At 37.0% G+C, this 17,556-nt stretch overlaps 2 protein-coding genes across 2 annotated transcripts in view; one reads left to right on the forward strand and one right to left on the reverse strand.

Annotated features, from left to right (window-relative positions):
• CASK (calcium/calmodulin dependent serine protein kinase) overlaps positions 1-17,556 on the forward strand; it is a 191,037-nt gene that overhangs the window by 13,953 nt on the left and 159,528 nt on the right. The gene's annotated exons all lie outside the window — the stretch shown is intronic.
• On the reverse strand, positions 778-4,465 carry GPR82 (G protein-coupled receptor 82). Its single transcript, XM_008065373.1, has 3 exons — positions 4,336-4,465; positions 2,102-2,171; positions 778-1,972 (listed from the first exon to the last, which is right to left on the reverse strand). The coding sequence occupies exon 3, from the start codon at positions 1,936-1,938 to the stop codon at positions 928-930; it is 1,011 nt and encodes a 336-aa protein (XP_008063564.1). The 5' UTR covers positions 1,939-1,972; positions 2,102-2,171; positions 4,336-4,465; the 3' UTR covers positions 778-927.

Here is a 17,556-nt window from a genome sequence, read left to right on the forward strand (position 1 = left end):
ATACTATTTTTTGTTCTACAAATGAAGAAATTAACACTTAAATAGAGTAAGTAATTTGCCTAAGATTTTGCACCTAAGAAGTGAAGCCAGGAATGAACCCAGAGTCTAACTTCAGAGATTAGTCTGTTAACTCTAGTACTGTTATACTGTCTTATTGTTTATTTATTTCACAAAAATTAATTGAACATGCCAGGTACTGTTTGTCATTAATAACATTATTTATATTGAATACAGAGGAAATATACAAAATGTGATGAAGATGGGCATATAATTACATAGATTTTTTACTTTGACAAAGCCTAATCCAAACATTTAAGCATACTTATAAGTAACATCTGCTTCATAAATATTGGAATCAACAAATATTGCCTCTTCCAGTAACATGAGCCAGATACCTCCAAACAAATCACGTGTTTATAAAACCTTGGATTTTTTCACTTTATTATTCATTCATTTAGAGAAGACTTAAATGAGGACATTTTTTATTCATTTTTTTTATTTTACTTATTCTTCAAGTTGTTTTATATACTAACAAAACAAACACTAACCATAGATAGACCCTTGTATTGTAACTACTAGAAAGTATACAAGTCATGAACTATTTGCTTCTTTATCTGATAGTCATGAAATACTGTGTTCTGAACAGAAGCATCCACAGTTGAATTTAAACAGAAAATGGTGTGTTGGTTTCTTTTGCAGTGGGATTCTTTCAATAATAATTTTTGCCTCCAAAAGTCTCTGTCATCTCAGCTTTCAGTATAAGTAGAACTGTAAATTGAGTTTTGTGAATATACACGTATTTTCAAAAACCAAAGAGGTTTTCTCAGTTCCTGTTGTCAACCATGCTGTGACATTTTAATAAGTTTAGTGTCCCTATATAGAGTCACAGGAATGCTTTTCTATTTTGTACTGTTTTCCATTCAAAAGTCAGTCATATGGTTGTATATGTGGTGAATTAGACTTTGTAAAGAGACTACACAGTGTCTTCTTGAATGTTTTATCTAATAAAAGAAATATAATGGGGTCTGTGCTACTTCTGGCTGAAGCAAGACAAGTGAGGATGTTTTTTGTTTCTATTAAATAATTCAGTTGCTGACAGTCCTCTCTTTGGTGTAGAACATAGAAAATGGGTTTAAAAATACTATATGGAAGGAAACAAACTACTAGTAGAATCTGGATGACCAAAAGGTGCCTTTTCACAGAACTGTAAGTCAAATCTTTCTCCATAATGGATGTACAGGTCCTTATTTTTCTCAGATGGCGAACAAAAGAGTAGTATGATGTTAGTACTACTAAAAATGAAAATCCAATAAATGTGGTTCCAATGAGACCTGCAATCTGAGAGATACTGGCACCTTGTTCCATCCGCCGATTATAGCACAGGCTCTCTTCTCCATCTGCAGCCTCTACAACTAAGTAGTAGATGATAATTGGAATAATTATGCCCAGTACAACTACCCATATATAAATGCACAGTTTTCTAGCGAAGTTGGGCTGACGAAATTTTTTCAGTAAATGGCCATAAAATATTTTCTCATAGCACGAAGTGGTCTCTTGTGTGGAATCCTTTTTCATCAAGGTAGCATAGCGGCTTATGGCAATCCAACTTAAAATTAAGAGACTGACAAACATGCTTACATGCATGGATAGAGTTCCCAGAAAAGTGACCACTCTGCATTGTGCAGATTGATATTTCCATTGGAAACCTTTCAGGAAATAGATACCCATGAAAGGCATGGCACTGCACACAAGTAAGTTTGCAGTCACAAGGTGTGCCAGGTAGATGTGTGTTGATGTTTTCTTACCTATTTTTGTTAAAAATATCCATTGAGAGAGAGAGTTTCCAAAGAGACCAACAATACAAAGAAAGTTGTAAATGATTGGTAAAGCCATAGAAGAGATCATGGAAGGTTGAATACATGTTGAGTTGTTACTCATTTATATCAGATTTTCTTGAGTTTTTTCACAGGAGCTAGAATAGAATTGTGGATATTAAAATTATAGATGATACAGTAAGCTGAATAGTTAAAAAATATCGAATGAAATAAAATGCTAATAAAAACGTATTGGATGGAAAGAGAAAGTATAGATGGCTTCTTACCTTTTCTAATCACAATTGTCCAGTTGAAATAAATGCAAAAAGTTAATTATTGTGATGGATAATGCTTTTTCTAAAAGACAAAATTTGATGCAAATAGTTAAATGTCTCAGGTTTATTATTTTATATTAGAGAAATTTACAGTTCTTAGATTGTAAGACAATTTGTAAGTGATTAATTATAATAAAAATTTTAAAGAAAGAAATAATAAACTTAAAAATCCCAGATTCATCAGAAGAAAAAAAAAGTAAATGTAAAAAATGTTTATGGTAATTATGACCCTATTTTCAAAGAAATAAATGTTTTGGCACCAAAAAATTTTAAAACATAAAACTTAAGGCATATACAAGCAGTACATGATGGCCAAAGGAAAGTGCTACAAAAGTATTTTGTGGCCACATAGAGAGATGACTGGTTTTTAATTAGCACATTAATTGTATGTAAATAGTTTTTAAATGGTATCCTTTTGTGGCTGATTAAAATATTTCTCTATAATCTAATACTATTAGAAGAGTGTCTTTTCATATTTCAGAAGTAAACCAATTCCACTTGAATAAAAACTCAGAAAATCGGGCACAGTTCTGAATTGAACAGAAGGAAAGTGTGTGGCAACCGAGGATAGACTCTAAAATCCCCAGGTCATTACCAAAGGGCACTTGAAATATCTTATTTCAAATATTTAATATTAAACTGTCATACTTCAATGAAAAATGTACTTTAAAAACCTGTTAAAACTGTTGGTTAGAGCGCCCTCTTGTGTCCTCATGTGTAATATGGTATCTGGGTTTTCCAGAGGATATTTTTGTTTTAAAGGATATGACGTTTAACCACAGCATAAATGCTGGTGTGTTGGTTTTTTTTTTAATGTCTTATTTTTTAGTCTTTCTTGCTTCAAAGGCTACATACAAAGTGCTAAAAGAGTCACATACAAGCTCCTTTTTATTTTTATTTTCTCATTATTTCCTGATTTTTTTTTGGCTGGGAATAACAAAAGTTACTGGATTCTGATCAAATAAGAATCATGAGCTCTATTCAGAATGTGCCGCATTTCTCTGTGTTCTTCGCTATAGCTTTCTTGGTAACACATCCTCCACTCTTTTATTATCTACAGCAGGATTTCTCCATTTTTTTTTAAGATCACATTCTCTTTTGATAAACATAAAAATCTTATCATACACAGCCTGCTGAAATTCTTATAGGACCTCAGGGCTATTTTACTTTCTACCCTTCTTCAGAATCATGGTTTTATCTATTTCCTTCATCTTGAATTACAGAAATAGAGTATTTTTTCAAATAGAATATAATTTTCAATGTTTTAATTTTGAAATAATTTTTTAATCCATACCCAAGGCTTGAATACTTGAGAGCTATGTAGTACCTATACATTCAGATATCAAGGCCCGTAACTAATGTCTACCAGTGTCTTTATCATTTATTTTATTTCTTTATAATTTTTATATGCTTTGAACTGGATTTGTATTTGAATCTAGTGCAGCCTAATGAATTGGAATCCAGTTGCAGTTAGTCACCCTGGTATAAATATATAAAACCTGATCTGTAACTTCACTGATTTAAAAATGAGTCAAATAGAGGATGAAATGAGCCGGTTTATTTAAGAAAAATTTATCTGCTCAAAGTAGATTTTTATTTACATAAGAAACCGTGCTTCCTTTTGTGATATTAAAGAAGATTACTGGCCCCTGCCTTGTATAGATAACGCATAATATACTAAAAAATGCAAAGGTAATGGTGCTTCTGTATGAATATCAATAGCAGATGCTTCCGAACAAAAGGGAGATAAAGACTTGCAGAGGTTATCTTTATCAGATAGATGCTCTGTCTCTACAAACAAGTGGTTCACCATTTTTATCTTCCCACACTTGTATTTATTATGGACATCTCCTTCAAAAATAAACTTTGATTCTAAAACTACAAGATAATTATTTTCTAAAATTTGGAAAATATTGTTAAGCATAAGAAATCAATTTAAAATTACATGTTACAGATGCAGAATTGGTTTCCAGAGAATGTCTCCAAGTCTGCGTTTCCCTCAGCTGAATGTCTACTAGTTTGACAAAGTAAAAAAAGTTCAACTCTAACCTCAGTCACTAATAATTATCTGCATAATTAAGCAGACTACCTTTTTTAAAGATCAGTTTTCAAAATTTAAACAATTTAGTCCTGTTTATTTTTACAGTTAACTTTTAAGCTAAAAATGAACAAATAATCACCCTTACCTTTACATGTAGTTTGTGCCAACTGTTTTATGTCGTTCAGAGTAGTGATGCCAAATTTCATACTTAAAATTCTTTGCTCTTCATTCTTCCAGTATCCTTAGTAAGGATAGATTCTTGCATGACACCAACTACAGTGGGGAAAAAATGAAATTAAACAGAGTACTGTAGAAATTTAATAGTTATGGTAAATGTAGCAACTACCTCCTCAAAAAAACCCCTCATTTCTCTATTTCTGTAGTGGGAGGAAGTTGGTGGACAATATACATATGTACTTCCTTATGATTATTTCACAAACTAGTTACACCTCAGTTAGCTTTGTTAGCACAATTAAAGTGAAGTTCACAAGTTTAATCCCCCATAGCTAGTTTTATATGACACAGTAATAGAAGGCCCCACTGTATAGTAACCTAGTGAGATATTGGTACAAAACCTGTCTATAAAAATGTTTGTGGATGGCTTATTTGCAATCCATCTTTATCAAAAACAGAGGGAAAAAACTCAGTTTTCTTATATGAGTTTACTAGACTCAAATATCATAGAGCTGGAATAGAACTTCATAATCATCTATGGGTTGAGACCCTTTGCTTTAAGGTTGAAGAAGCTGAGGCCCAGAGAAGCTCACTGTAAGCTGACAGCACCCAGAGGTCTGGGTCCCAGTTTGGTTACTAATGAACTAACACACACTACTTCTAATTGCCCTGTGCTGCCTCCATTTGGATCCAACACAATACATTGTTTGGAGCATTTCATAATGGATTTGAGGAATCCTGGGATATGCCAAATATGCCTTGGATCAAATAGATAGTTATATTATGATATAATGGATTGTGAAATCAATTTTATATATAGGAGTGTTGAACCAGCCTGTGAACTGCTAACTAAATGAAAGCTAATTGTGTATAGCGGGGGGAGGCAGACTTGCATCAAGCACTCCCCTTCCTTGGGTAGTTAAATCAGTGAGAGTCTGAAACAGAAATCTAATTTCATCAAGCCTGAGCACTTTGGTTATCAGTGCATCGTCATTTAAAATTACTAGACGCACTTAGCTATTTCTCATAACCCCCAATGCTTACCTTATTTCATGTTGATTTCATAAATTCTCTCAGATGTTTGCTAATATTTCTCTCTAAAACAAAAGTGAGAACTACCTGTAGCATTTGGATTTTGTTCTGCTGCTGTTCATCTTGCAATGCTTGCCACCATTTGTAATTAAGAACAGTGACTTATCCAGGCTTCTAGAATTCCTATTATTTTTACTTCAATAATTTCTGATGTTCCAGGAAGGAATTACTTAGAACAAAAAAGAGTTGAAGTAACTTAGAGAAGAAAGAGTGGAAACAGAATACTGTTACTAAATGATTGAAAGATAGTTTTAATATTACCCGTTTGGGGCATAAGCATTTTTGGTCAAAAATAATAGTAATAATACCCTTGCTTTCCTCCATAGTCCTCAGACTTCATAAATTATACCATCCCCCCTTCGGTTATTCAAGCCAAAAACCAAGGACTCATCCTTGATTCCTCTCTTTCACATCTCACATCCAGTCAATTGCTGATACTGCAGCTCCTGCTACCACTACCACCATTCATTAGCCACAATTCGTGCGAGCTTGCTGTTTGCCAGACAGCTTGCTATGTGACTTACATTGCAAGTCTTAGTTAATATTATAACACATTATGAAATAAGTATCTCATTTTAAAGGTGAGGAAAACTGAAACTCAGAAAGATCACATAAGTTGCCCAAGGTCACACAGCCATCTGTCCTCACAGCATAGTAACTGACTCCCCTCTCAGCCAGTAATTCAATAGAACAAATCCATAGTTGTAATGTTTTGTTGTTGTTGTTGTTGTTGTCGTCATCATCTATCCCCTGCAGTCAGCACTGTCACTTCTGCAGTATTCTGTTGGTCATGAGAGCCAGCCCTGAGTTAGTTGGAAGGAGCAAGTAGCAGGAGGTGGTGATCACTGGGAGCCATCTTGAAAACTGGCTACCACAGATGTCAGTCAACCATTGAACCAAAGAAAGAGTCAGAAGTAATGTTTAAAAATCATTGTCAGATCACTGGTCATTTATTAGGCAAGAATACCTGGATGGATTTAAGTCTTCCAGTTCTTATTTTGGTTTTTAGTGCTCTCTGTTTTTGTTAAACAGTGTAATTCATTCAGTAAATATTTACTAGAGTTTCTACTATGCTTCTTGTGGCATGTGGAGGTCACAGAAATAGTATGTTAGCCAAAAGCTAATTTAGGGTCTCTGGAAATTGAAGACTGTGATGTATGGTACAGACTTCAAATATTCTACAAATTAGAAAGAGGAGGAAATGGTAAATCAAAGTGGTTCTGAAACTTTGTGAAAACAACTGGAGGGAAAGAGAGCACAACCTAGTAAGCAACAATTCTGTGCCAGGTATTTACCTATAACAGCCCTAGAGATGGATGGTGGGACTCCCATTTCATATGTGAGCACATTGAGGTACAGAGGTGCTAAATAGCTTGCCTAAGGTGATACAACTAGTAAATTAGCCTTAAAACATGATTCTCTACAGAAATTATTGGCTGTCCTTGCTGGTCAATAAGGTATCTTATGGTACTTATGCTAGGGTCAAGTTTTGAACACTTTTAACTTCATTCAGACAGGGTTTCCTGTTTTAGGCTCTGAGGTAGCAGAAACTGACTATAATAAAATCAAGTCCAATTTTTTCTTTATTTTTGAAAACTCTGGACTTTGTAAAATTAACTTTTATTCCAGCAATATCAGTATAAATTCTTTATGATATCAGTGATTTTGAGTTCCCCAGTTGAAATATAAGGAAGAATTTATTTCCATTTTTCTAAGAAATTAGGAAATATTGTTTCAATTGATAGAGTAAGGGAATATGTAAGAGAATACTAGATTAACAAAATTATTACTTGTCAGGGTGAAATTTCAAGAACATTGCAGTTACTTTTCTCATTCAGATCAAGCAGTTTTCTTTGGTTCTCACTCATCTTTCCCATCCCTTTCCTCTTCTAAGTTCCCCTTCTGTTGTCTAAGTCCACATGCTCTTGCCTAACAGTTCTAATTACTTCCTACTATATTACCTGCCAAATACTGATCTAAGTGTTCTGCTCTAACCCTTATGATCTATCACCTTGAGGCAATGGAGTAGTGTCCTGCAATTCAAGTTCTGTTTTGTGCTGATTTTCCTGCTTTTGAGATAGATTTGTGTATCAAGTGTGTTTTTTAATCTTGACCCAGAATTCATTTGCAGTGGTTCAGTAAGAATGGTTCAAAGGGCAGGCATGTGGTCATGTATTCAGGCAAACCATGATGGGCTGTATATAGCAGGGGTACACAGGAGCTTCCCTGATTCATGGATTGTTGGGGTTAGAATTAGGGTCTCTTATCAATTTTCCTCAGATCCAGAACCCAGAGGACACAGGAGAGCTTAGTCATACCTGATACTTCATCTGAAAAGTTATTTTAGGCTATCCAAGCTAGTATCTAACCTGGCTACAACTGGTCTTCTAAGTACTCTCTCTAACCATTCAGGAACTTAGGGAATTAGGAGGCTGGCATATAGGAAGAGAGGACATACCTAGTGTAGTCCACATTAGAACATCACAGTCAAAAGATAGTTATTTCTCCAACAGCGGGGCAGTGGTAAGGAAGCCTTGCCCCATTCAATGCACACTCATGCCAGGAAGCCAAGGGTTACCTTTAGGAGAAGTAAGGTACAGCCTTGTTACTCAAAGCTGTGGCTTGTTCAAGGCTCACTGAGCCCCCTGCTCTCTTCAGGATGTGGTGTCTGGCCGCAGCCATGTTTTCAGTTGCACTGCCCTCAGGCCCCCACCTCCTGCTACAAGCAGCTCTAATCAGGGGCGTCCTACCCTTAATCAAAATGTGAAGAAAAACCTCTCCTTGCGCAAGAGAGCTGGTTTCCCAGCCAGCAATGAGAGTATTTCTCTCAAGAAGTATTTAAAAACAGCAGAAAACATAGTCCAAAGTTTGGACATTTATAATAGCACAGAAAAGTTACTACCTTGTAAAAAATGTCTAACGACAGAACATGAATGGACCTTGCAAGTGGAAGCACACCAACGCGGTACATTTTCCTATTAGTTTGCATGTCCTTATGTATCTAGTGAACTAACACCCCAGATATTGGATCTTTCTCTAGATTCCACTGGTAACTTTTACCTTTAGTAACTGACTGCAGCACAGCTGCAGCTCCAAACCATGGGAGACCACAGTGCCACCCAGGAATCAAAAGAATCAAAGGTTCCTCATCCCCCATTGTTGCTTTCTTTCTCTTCCCAAACATCGTGCTTCCCTGAGCCAGGGCTGCTCTAGCAAACCCCACTTCACTGACACCAACTGAAAGAAGAAAAAACTCACACAAAGTGCTTTTCTACTCTCTCACTCAACAACAATCAACACAGAAGATTTCTCTGACTAAATTTGTGGAGATTTCTCCCCATCAGCAAACGCAATTAATTCTGAAGCAGACACCAGCTGAGTATCCTCTAATTCAGTTCTATTCTAACACTGTCTATCTGGAGATAGCCACAGATTCCATAAGTTGAAGGCTCAGTTCCCAAAACTGCCCCCACCTTCAGATCCCAATGGCAAGCTCCAGGTTGTTTGAGCTGTGTGCTTCTGACCAACTGGCTATAAAACAGGAATCCCCTCGGCCCCCTCCTTGGTTCAATTAATTTGCTAGAGTGGCTCACAGAACTCATAGAAATACTGCTGTTTACTGGTTTCTTGTAAAGGCTATTACAAAGGATACAGGTAAAAAGATGCAGAAGGCTGGCACGTGGTAAAGGCACAGAGCTTCCATTCCCTCTCAGGGCAGGCATGCTATCCCCAAGAATCTCCATGTGTGCAGCTAGCTATCCAGAAACTCTGAATCTGGTCCTTTTGGATTGTTATGGAGGTGTCATTACATAGGCACAATTGATTAAAATTATTGGCTGTTGGTGATTAACTTAATCTGCCATCCATCTCTCCTCCCTGAATTGGGGGTGAGGCTGAAAGTCCCAACCCTCTAACCTTGCCTTGGTCTTTCCTGTGAATAGCCACCATTCTGAAGCTACTTAGGCCCTCCCACCATCAGTCAACTTGTTAGCATACAAAAATACATAACTCTGGAGTTTCTAAGGATTCTGTCAGTTATGCTAGGAAATGGGGTCAAAGAGAAAATGTGTATTTTATAATATCACAGAACTGATCATCGAAGTTTCATTATCCTTCAGCTTTGGCTTTTGTCTTCATATAAGTTTGAATGTGCTTTTAGGAATACACAAAACAGCAACACTGTAACAACCTCAGTGGCAGTCACAAGAACTGGAATCACCTCAGAGGTGACAGTTGAAAAGCAGACAGGAAATCAGCCCGTTTTAGAAAACGGGATAAAGTTTAGCATTGGATAAGATGAGGCAAAAATATCTTCAAGGACAATCAGATTTTGAATTTCAACATCTTCAAATCAGTCAGATTTGGTTCATGTCATTTTTCAGAACCAACCATTCTTTTCTATGGGTTCTTTGAAAAGCCAAAAGTAGATAAAGATTTCTGAAAAGTAAGCATTTAACAATAGAATTCTAAAAATAATCTGGTCCATTGTATTGCCCCAGCCAAACAGCGCGCGCGCGCACGCGCGCACACACACACACACACACACACACACACACACACACACACACACACACACACACACACCCCTATTCCCTGGGAAACTTGGATTGCAATGAGATTTAGGGAATTAAAAAGGCATATATCAGTGCCCAGAATTCTCACCACTCCATTGTCTCTTTCCAGGACCAGGATTTCCTGGCCATTTTATTACCAATCACTTTTGAATCTCTAGATGAAGTTATCTTAAGTCCCCTGCTCCATGTCACTTCCTGTCCTTAATAATGGGAGAAAAAAGAGAGAAATGTTAAGAGGAAGAAGAGTTTGGTATCTTAGGTCTTCCCTCCTGTACCTGTTAGTATCTGTGTTCATTTTCTCTTTTAAGAGCCTCAAGTATTCAACATAGTGAGACTCCCATCTCTACAAAAAATCAAAAAATTAGCCGGGCATGGTGGCATGTGCCTGTAGCCCCAGCTACTCAGGAGGGTGAGGCAGAAGGATTGCCTGAGCCCAGGAGGTCGAGATTGCAGTGAGCCGTGAAAGTGCTGGTAGAATGAGATGCTGACTCAAAAAAAAAAAGAGCCTCAAGTGTTGAAGTCACAAGTTTTCCAGAGAACCACATTTTTAAAAAATTAGTACTAATACATGATAGCCACTGAACCGCTTATGTATATGTCTATGTAAATTCATATCATTTTTAAAATAGCTCTGAGATAGATTCTATTATTACTGCCACTTTCTAGATGATACATTAGGTTCACAGAGGACAAATAACTTGCCTACTACTGGTATATTGCAAGGCCTAGATTTCAATCCACGTAGTTTGACTTCAGAGCCCACATTCTTTAGCTACTATGGATACTATTTGTATATTAACTCTGATGTGATAGTACTCACTAGAATCCAGTCTATTGCTTTGGATAAGGTGACCAAGTATCCCCTGTGACCAAAAATATATCTTATTTATTTACCTACTTCCAGTTTTGAATCTCTCCATTGTAAAGATATCCTTTTCCCATTGTAATTGATAAGTAATCTGTGGGTCATATTTTGTGACTTTAAATATACTATTTCCCTTTCACCCAATGGAGTTTAGCATTCTTTGATGATTCTTGCCTCAATCCACTATTTTGTTGGTGATTGCATCTTGGTAATCTTTTGATGGATGGAGAAGTATTAGACTTGTAATAATCATCTCAAGGCATCACTCTAAACAAGTTTTGTTGTTTTAGAGTATTTCTCAAATAGTACTATACATGACTTAGTTTCTAATATTTTCATGATGCCTCTTCTTCCCTTCCTTCCATCGAAAACCAACAGAAAATGTGTACTTTCAATAAACCTACAAATACAGTATTGAATCTGAGAAGTATAAGTTCTCTAGCGTTCCATATCTCCAGAAATATCTAGAGAAAAAAAAATTGAAGAAGAAACCTGTGTTAAATTTTAACGCAGTCTCGAAGATGCTCACTTCTTTGATGGTGCTTTGGCCAGCAGAGGGCAATATATCACCAGCCCTAGTTAAGTCTTTTGCTAGTAGAGGTTGATAGGTAAATTGCCCACGTTGCAGTATTTTCCAGCTGGAAACTTAAAGCCATAGAAAAGTTTTTGGGGTTTTTTTTAAAGCTCTAACACGACAATAAAGTTCTTTATTTTAATAGGTAAAAACTACTTTACATGTGATAGAATAAAAATAATTGTGTAGACAATGGGTTTTTGCCCTTAAGTTGGAAACCCAGAACCACTCCTTTGCCTTTAATAGGATAGGCAGAGGGTGCCAAAAAAAGGATACGCATTCCAAGAAAAAAAAACTGTATTAAAATTGTAACCCTCAATATATACTGATAAAAAAGATGAATACTTCTGCAATTACAAGAGGTGCTCAAAGTGGTTACTCAGCATCCAAACACTTCTGATTACAGCAAACTAAAAGTAATACATAGATTACATCTCTTAAAGGATTGTCTGAGTCCGGGCGCCTTGGCAAGACCTCGTCTCTACAATAAATTTAAAAAAGTGATTTTTTGGCCCTCCCAGTATTCTTTGGGGATTGTTTTGTTTTGTACTAGTGATCATCACAAGAGTTACCTTTGTAAAGTATCCACAACTATAATTATCCTAGCTGTAAAAAGAAAGTCTGACATTTCAGTATGTGAAAGTCTTTATTATCATATCTTTTGGTTTTTAACTTTTTTCTTAATCATAGCAATTGATGGATGTAGTTTTAAAAGTCAAATATTAAAATGACTGTAATGAAAACAACATATTATGTCTATTAATAAATTTAAAGTATATTTCACCTAATGAAGAGAGTATAGGAGAAATCACCTTTATCCTCCACTGTGGTCACTTCCCCCGTCAGCCTAAAAACTAGCATATCTCTTCATCTTAAGAGGTGTCCTAACTGGTTGCCTCAGTATTCAGATCTCTTCATCAGGGGAGCACGTGCTTGTTTTTATCTCTGAGAACACATGACTTCTCTCTCAGCTTTCAAGTAAAATAATTTGAGGCATTGTCTTTTTTTATAAAGAGATTACTATATTTGTCATCTTTTTAGAAATTAATACTACACATACTCTTTATTTACATCATTTATCTATTGCTACATAATCCAACCACCCCCAGACTACTGCATACAAAACCACAATAAGATACCATCTCACACCAGTCAGGATGACTTTCATTAAAAAGTCAAAAAAACAACAGATGTTGGTGAAGATGTGGAGAAAGGGGAACACTCCTACACCATTGATAGGAATGCAAGCTATTTAAACCCCTGTGGAAAGCAGTTTGGAGATTTCTCAAAGAATTAAAAAGAGACTTACCACTCAACCCAGCAATCCCAGTACTAGGTGTCTATCCAAAGGAGCCCAAATCACTCTACCAAAAAGACACCTGCATGTGCATGTTTATTACAGCGCTATCCACAATAGCAAAAAATGGAACCAGTCTAGGTGCCCATTGATGGTGAAATGGATAAGGAAAATGTGGTATAACATGGAATACTGCACAGCCATAAAAAAAAAAAACAAAACCATGTCCTTTGCAGAAACATGGATGCAGCCAGAGACCATCATCCTGAGTGAATTATCACAGAAAACTGAATACCATATTTTCTCCCTCATAAGCGGTTACTGTATGCACACAGGCACAAGGATGGGAACAACAGACATTGGGGCACTCCTAAAGGGGGGAGGGAGAGGGAGTAAGGGCTAAAAACTACCCACTGGGTACCATGTCTACCACCTGGGTGATGGACTCAATAGAAGCCCAAGCCTCACCATCACGCAATATTCCTATCTCAAACCTGCACATGTAACCCTGGATCAAAATAGAAAATAAAAAAAGAAATTAATGCTACACATACTCTTCACTTATATTTTTTATGCATCATTTATCTATTGCTGCATGCCAAACCACCCCTAGACTTAATGGCCTAACACAACAACCATCTATTCACTCTCAATTCTGCAATTTGTTCTGGGCTCAGCTGGGTAGTTCTATTCATCTCACAGGGGATCATTTGTGCAGCTTAGTCATCTGGCAGCTCAGCTGAGGCTGGATTGTTCAAGATGGCCTCACTCACATGTCTGGAGCAACACCTGGGACAGTTGAGCAGACTGGGCAGCTCTCTCCCTGTGATATTTCATCCTGGGCTTATTTATAGCGTGATGGTGTCAGGTTCTAGGAGGGCAAAACTGAAATCTGCAAGGCCTCCTAAGGCCTTGCTCAGATGTCATATAATGTCCACCGCATTTTATTGGTCAAAGCAAGCCTCAATACCTGCCCAGGTTCAAGTGAGAAAATCCACTCCACCTATGAATGGGAGGAGTGTCAGAGAATTTAGGGCCACTTTTAATCTACCACATTTCTTTTGATGTGCTTGCAATTTTAATGTTCTAACTAGACTTTTATATTTTTTTCCTCAAAGTGCAGTGAATTGGTTCTTGCCTTAGGTGTTAATACAGTATGTATACCTCAAAGTCCATCATTTCCTGGATAATATTCCTAAAAGGAAATTTTACTTTGTAAAGGGATACCTGCTGTCCCAATTTGGTCTTGGAGCTGTCATGTTATTTTGGCTTATATCAAAAGGTATATTAAATGTGCCATGAATCCAGCCTGGCACAGTGATTTGCGCCTATAATTCCAGCTACTTGGGAGGCTGAGGCAGGAAGATCACTTGAGCCCAGGAGTTGGAGACCAGTCTGAACAACACAGCAAGACCTTGTCTCTAGAAAAAATAAAATAAAAAATCATTAGCCAGGTATAAGTATAAGTATATACAGAACTACTTCAACAATTTTTTTTAAAAGTAAAAGAGCTGAGCTTGGTGGTATATGCTCGTAGTCCTAGCTTCTCAGGAGGCTGAGATAGGAGGATTGCGCCCAGGAGTTCAAGGCTGCTGTGAGTTATGATTGTACCACTGTGGTCCAGCCCAGGTGACAGAGTAAGACCCTAACTCTAAAATAAATAAATAAATAAAATGTGTCATGAATCCATACTGTTTCTTTTGTACTTGTTACCTTCTACTTCTAGACTATTAATCTAGCTTTTCAGTAAAACTAGAAGTCTATTTTTGCTACTTCCCAATACCTTATTTGATTATCAGAGCTGGATAAATTCATTATCTCCAGTATTAGAGCCAGAAAGAATGTAGAAAGATGATTGTTCTGCCATGGTGGGATAGCTTTCCCCCACCAGTATGCTAGATTGTACTCAATACTCAAGGTTTCGTTATTATATAGCTGTGGTCTCTCCCTACTTGCCTCATCTGCTTGGAACCCTGTAATCAGTCCCCACAATAGCTGACCCTATTTTTTTTTCAAGTTTTACCAGCCACAAAGGGGAACTGAATATGAACATGCATGCAAACCTCACCAGTTCCCTTTGCAGCCAGCTGAAAGTTGTTTTTCATATAGAGGAAACCGTGTTTTTTTTTGAGTACAAAAAGAATTTCCACACCGATAATGAAGCGTTTTGGCTTCTGACAGATCAGAGGATACAAGAGAAGATGGCACCAAGTTGTGAGAAAGGCAATTAAAAGAGAAAGTAGGGAAACAAAGAAACCAAACTGAATTGGGGAAGAGAGAGAGTTGCTGCTGAGTACAGGAAAGGAAAAGCAGACGAGGTGTGTCTGGGGGATGCTAGAAAGCCTCAATAAGAAATAGCACACAGAATGAAGCAGGAAATGCAGAAAGGAACTGTCTATGAAGGGCCTATAACAGCTATGCCAGCAGTATTACTGAAAGGCATCAAGAACTTTTGAACCAGAAATTTGCTGTTGGACAACATTTGAAAATATAACACATTAGAGTGATTACCAATCCTGCCTGAGCTTATGCTTTTGAGCCAGGTTTAGAGGGAAGGTGCCTTGCCCTCACTTCAGAATACAATACGGTGTCCAGTTTGGCCCCTCTGATTACACAGAGTAAAGCCAAGGAACAGAAATGTATTAACAGTTCTTCTTCTGGCATCCTGCCAGGTGCCCTCACACTCCTGTTCTACTTGCTCAAGTTTCAGAGTATGGTTCTGACTAGCAGAAAATAAAATGGGTCTGTTACCTCTCCTGTCCTGGACATTGGTATTGTTAGTGAAAGCTAAGGCTGAATTGCCCTTTTTGACTTTCTTCCGCCACTTCATTTGATCCAGACCGACTTCTGTTGTTTATCTCCCTAGTTCTGATATTTACCCTCAGCTTCTAGAGATTCCATTTTATGTATTCCCCCTGCCTTTCTCTTGGCATTTGGGATTTGGATAATTTATACTGAATGTTTCCTACTCGCCAGGTGCATTTATTCACTCATTTAGTCCTCATAACTGCCCTATGCATTAGGTATTACTATTATTTCTGTTTTCGCAGTAGAGGAAATAGAGCTTGTCTAAAGTTACATAGCAAGTGGTGCAACTAGAAACGGAACTCAGGCAGTCTGACTGCATCATCCACCCTTTTGACCTGTTATGTTGCCTCTCAATTTGTTATTTAATAGTCTTTAATGTTATTGGACTAGGAAAGCCTGTTGGATTCAACCTCACCGCAATTCTTGCCATGATCTTACCAATGAAATCATAAACTCCACATCGACTGGCCAAGACTAATCTTCTAGACTGTGTTGGATGGGTGACACCAACATTTTTCTAGCACTTTTTTTCCTTCTAATTTTCTCTCACCCTCTAGTGAATGGCTAATTATTTCTTTAAATATGTTAATATATTTAATCAGGTCATCTCCTGGTCTAAGAGAATTTCCATCTCTTTAAAATTGCTTTACATATCTGTACTCACGTGTGTGAGTTTTGTAGCTTAACTCTCAGAAAATAGGTCTGCTTTCATGTTCTTAAACACCTCATTGGACTCCTCCATAGTATTTATAACTGAAATGCCAAGCAGTCTAATTATAAGATAATTTCATCTACAAATTCTTTAGCTTGGTCCTTGAGAAATGTACATCAGAGGGCCAGTGTTTATCTAGATTTATTGAATAGAAAATTTTTTTTACTTTGTTTATGGTATCTGGCAAAAGAAACCATAAGCAAAGTAAAAGACAGGTACATACTAGTAGAAGTTATTTGCAAACCATATAAACAACAAAGGATTAGTACCCAGAATATATAAAGAACTACTACTTCAACAATTTAAAAACAAAAAAAAAGAGCCAAGTACAGTGGCATGTACCTGTAGTACCAGCTGCTCAGGAGACTGAGGTGGGAGGGTCACCTGAGCTCAAGAGTTCAAGGCTGCAGTAAGTTATGATTGTGCCACTGCACTCCATCCTAGGCAACAGAACGAGACCCTGTCTCTTTTTTAAAAAAAGAAAAGAAAAGCAGGTCATTAGGGGGAAATGGTGTAGGCATTAAATGAATAGGCCATTCACCTAAGAAGAAAACTGAATGAGTGAAAAAAAGCATGGGCTGATGCTCCATTTCACTAGTAATCAGGGAAGTACAAATTAAAACCACAGTGGGATAGCACCTACCAGCTTGGCAAAAATTAGTAAATCTTATCAAATCAACTATTGGTGAGGATGTGGGCAAACAGGAACTCATTTCTGTTGGTAAAATCACTTTGGAAAGCCAATTTGTCAAAACTGAGACAAGCTGAAGATGTACATATCCTTATACCCTTACAACCAAGCATTTCTGTTTCCAGGTGTCAGCCATAGAGAAACTCCACATGTGGGCACAGAGTGTACAAAAGACTTCATTTGCACATGGTTTCTATTAGTGGAAAAAGTGGAAACCACCGCAATGCCCATTGTTAGGGGAAATAGAGAAATGAATTCTGTTGTACAGTAAAACACTACATCAATGAAAATGAATGAATGAGACCTACATGTGTCAACATAGATACAAATAATTGGAGTGAAAAAAGTTACAAAGAGTGTAATAGTAAGACATCATTTTTGTTCATTTTTTTAAAAAAAAAACATTGTTATGCACATGTATGTTGTAAAAGTGCAAAAATATACATCAGAATGGCATATGCTGACTTAAGGAAAGAAGCTTCCTCAGGAAGTATATCTAGCTTTCTGGATTATGTATATGAGTACAGAAGAACTTTTAAGTAAGACCCAAACATTAACATCTGTTCAATTTGGGTGATG

Source organism: Carlito syrichta, unplaced genomic scaffold, assembly GCF_000164805.1.
Source record: "Carlito syrichta isolate Samal-C Ts95f unplaced genomic scaffold, Tarsius_syrichta-2.0.1 Scaffold308260, whole genome shotgun sequence".
NCBI lineage: Eukaryota > Metazoa > Chordata > Mammalia > Primates > Tarsiidae > Carlito > Carlito syrichta.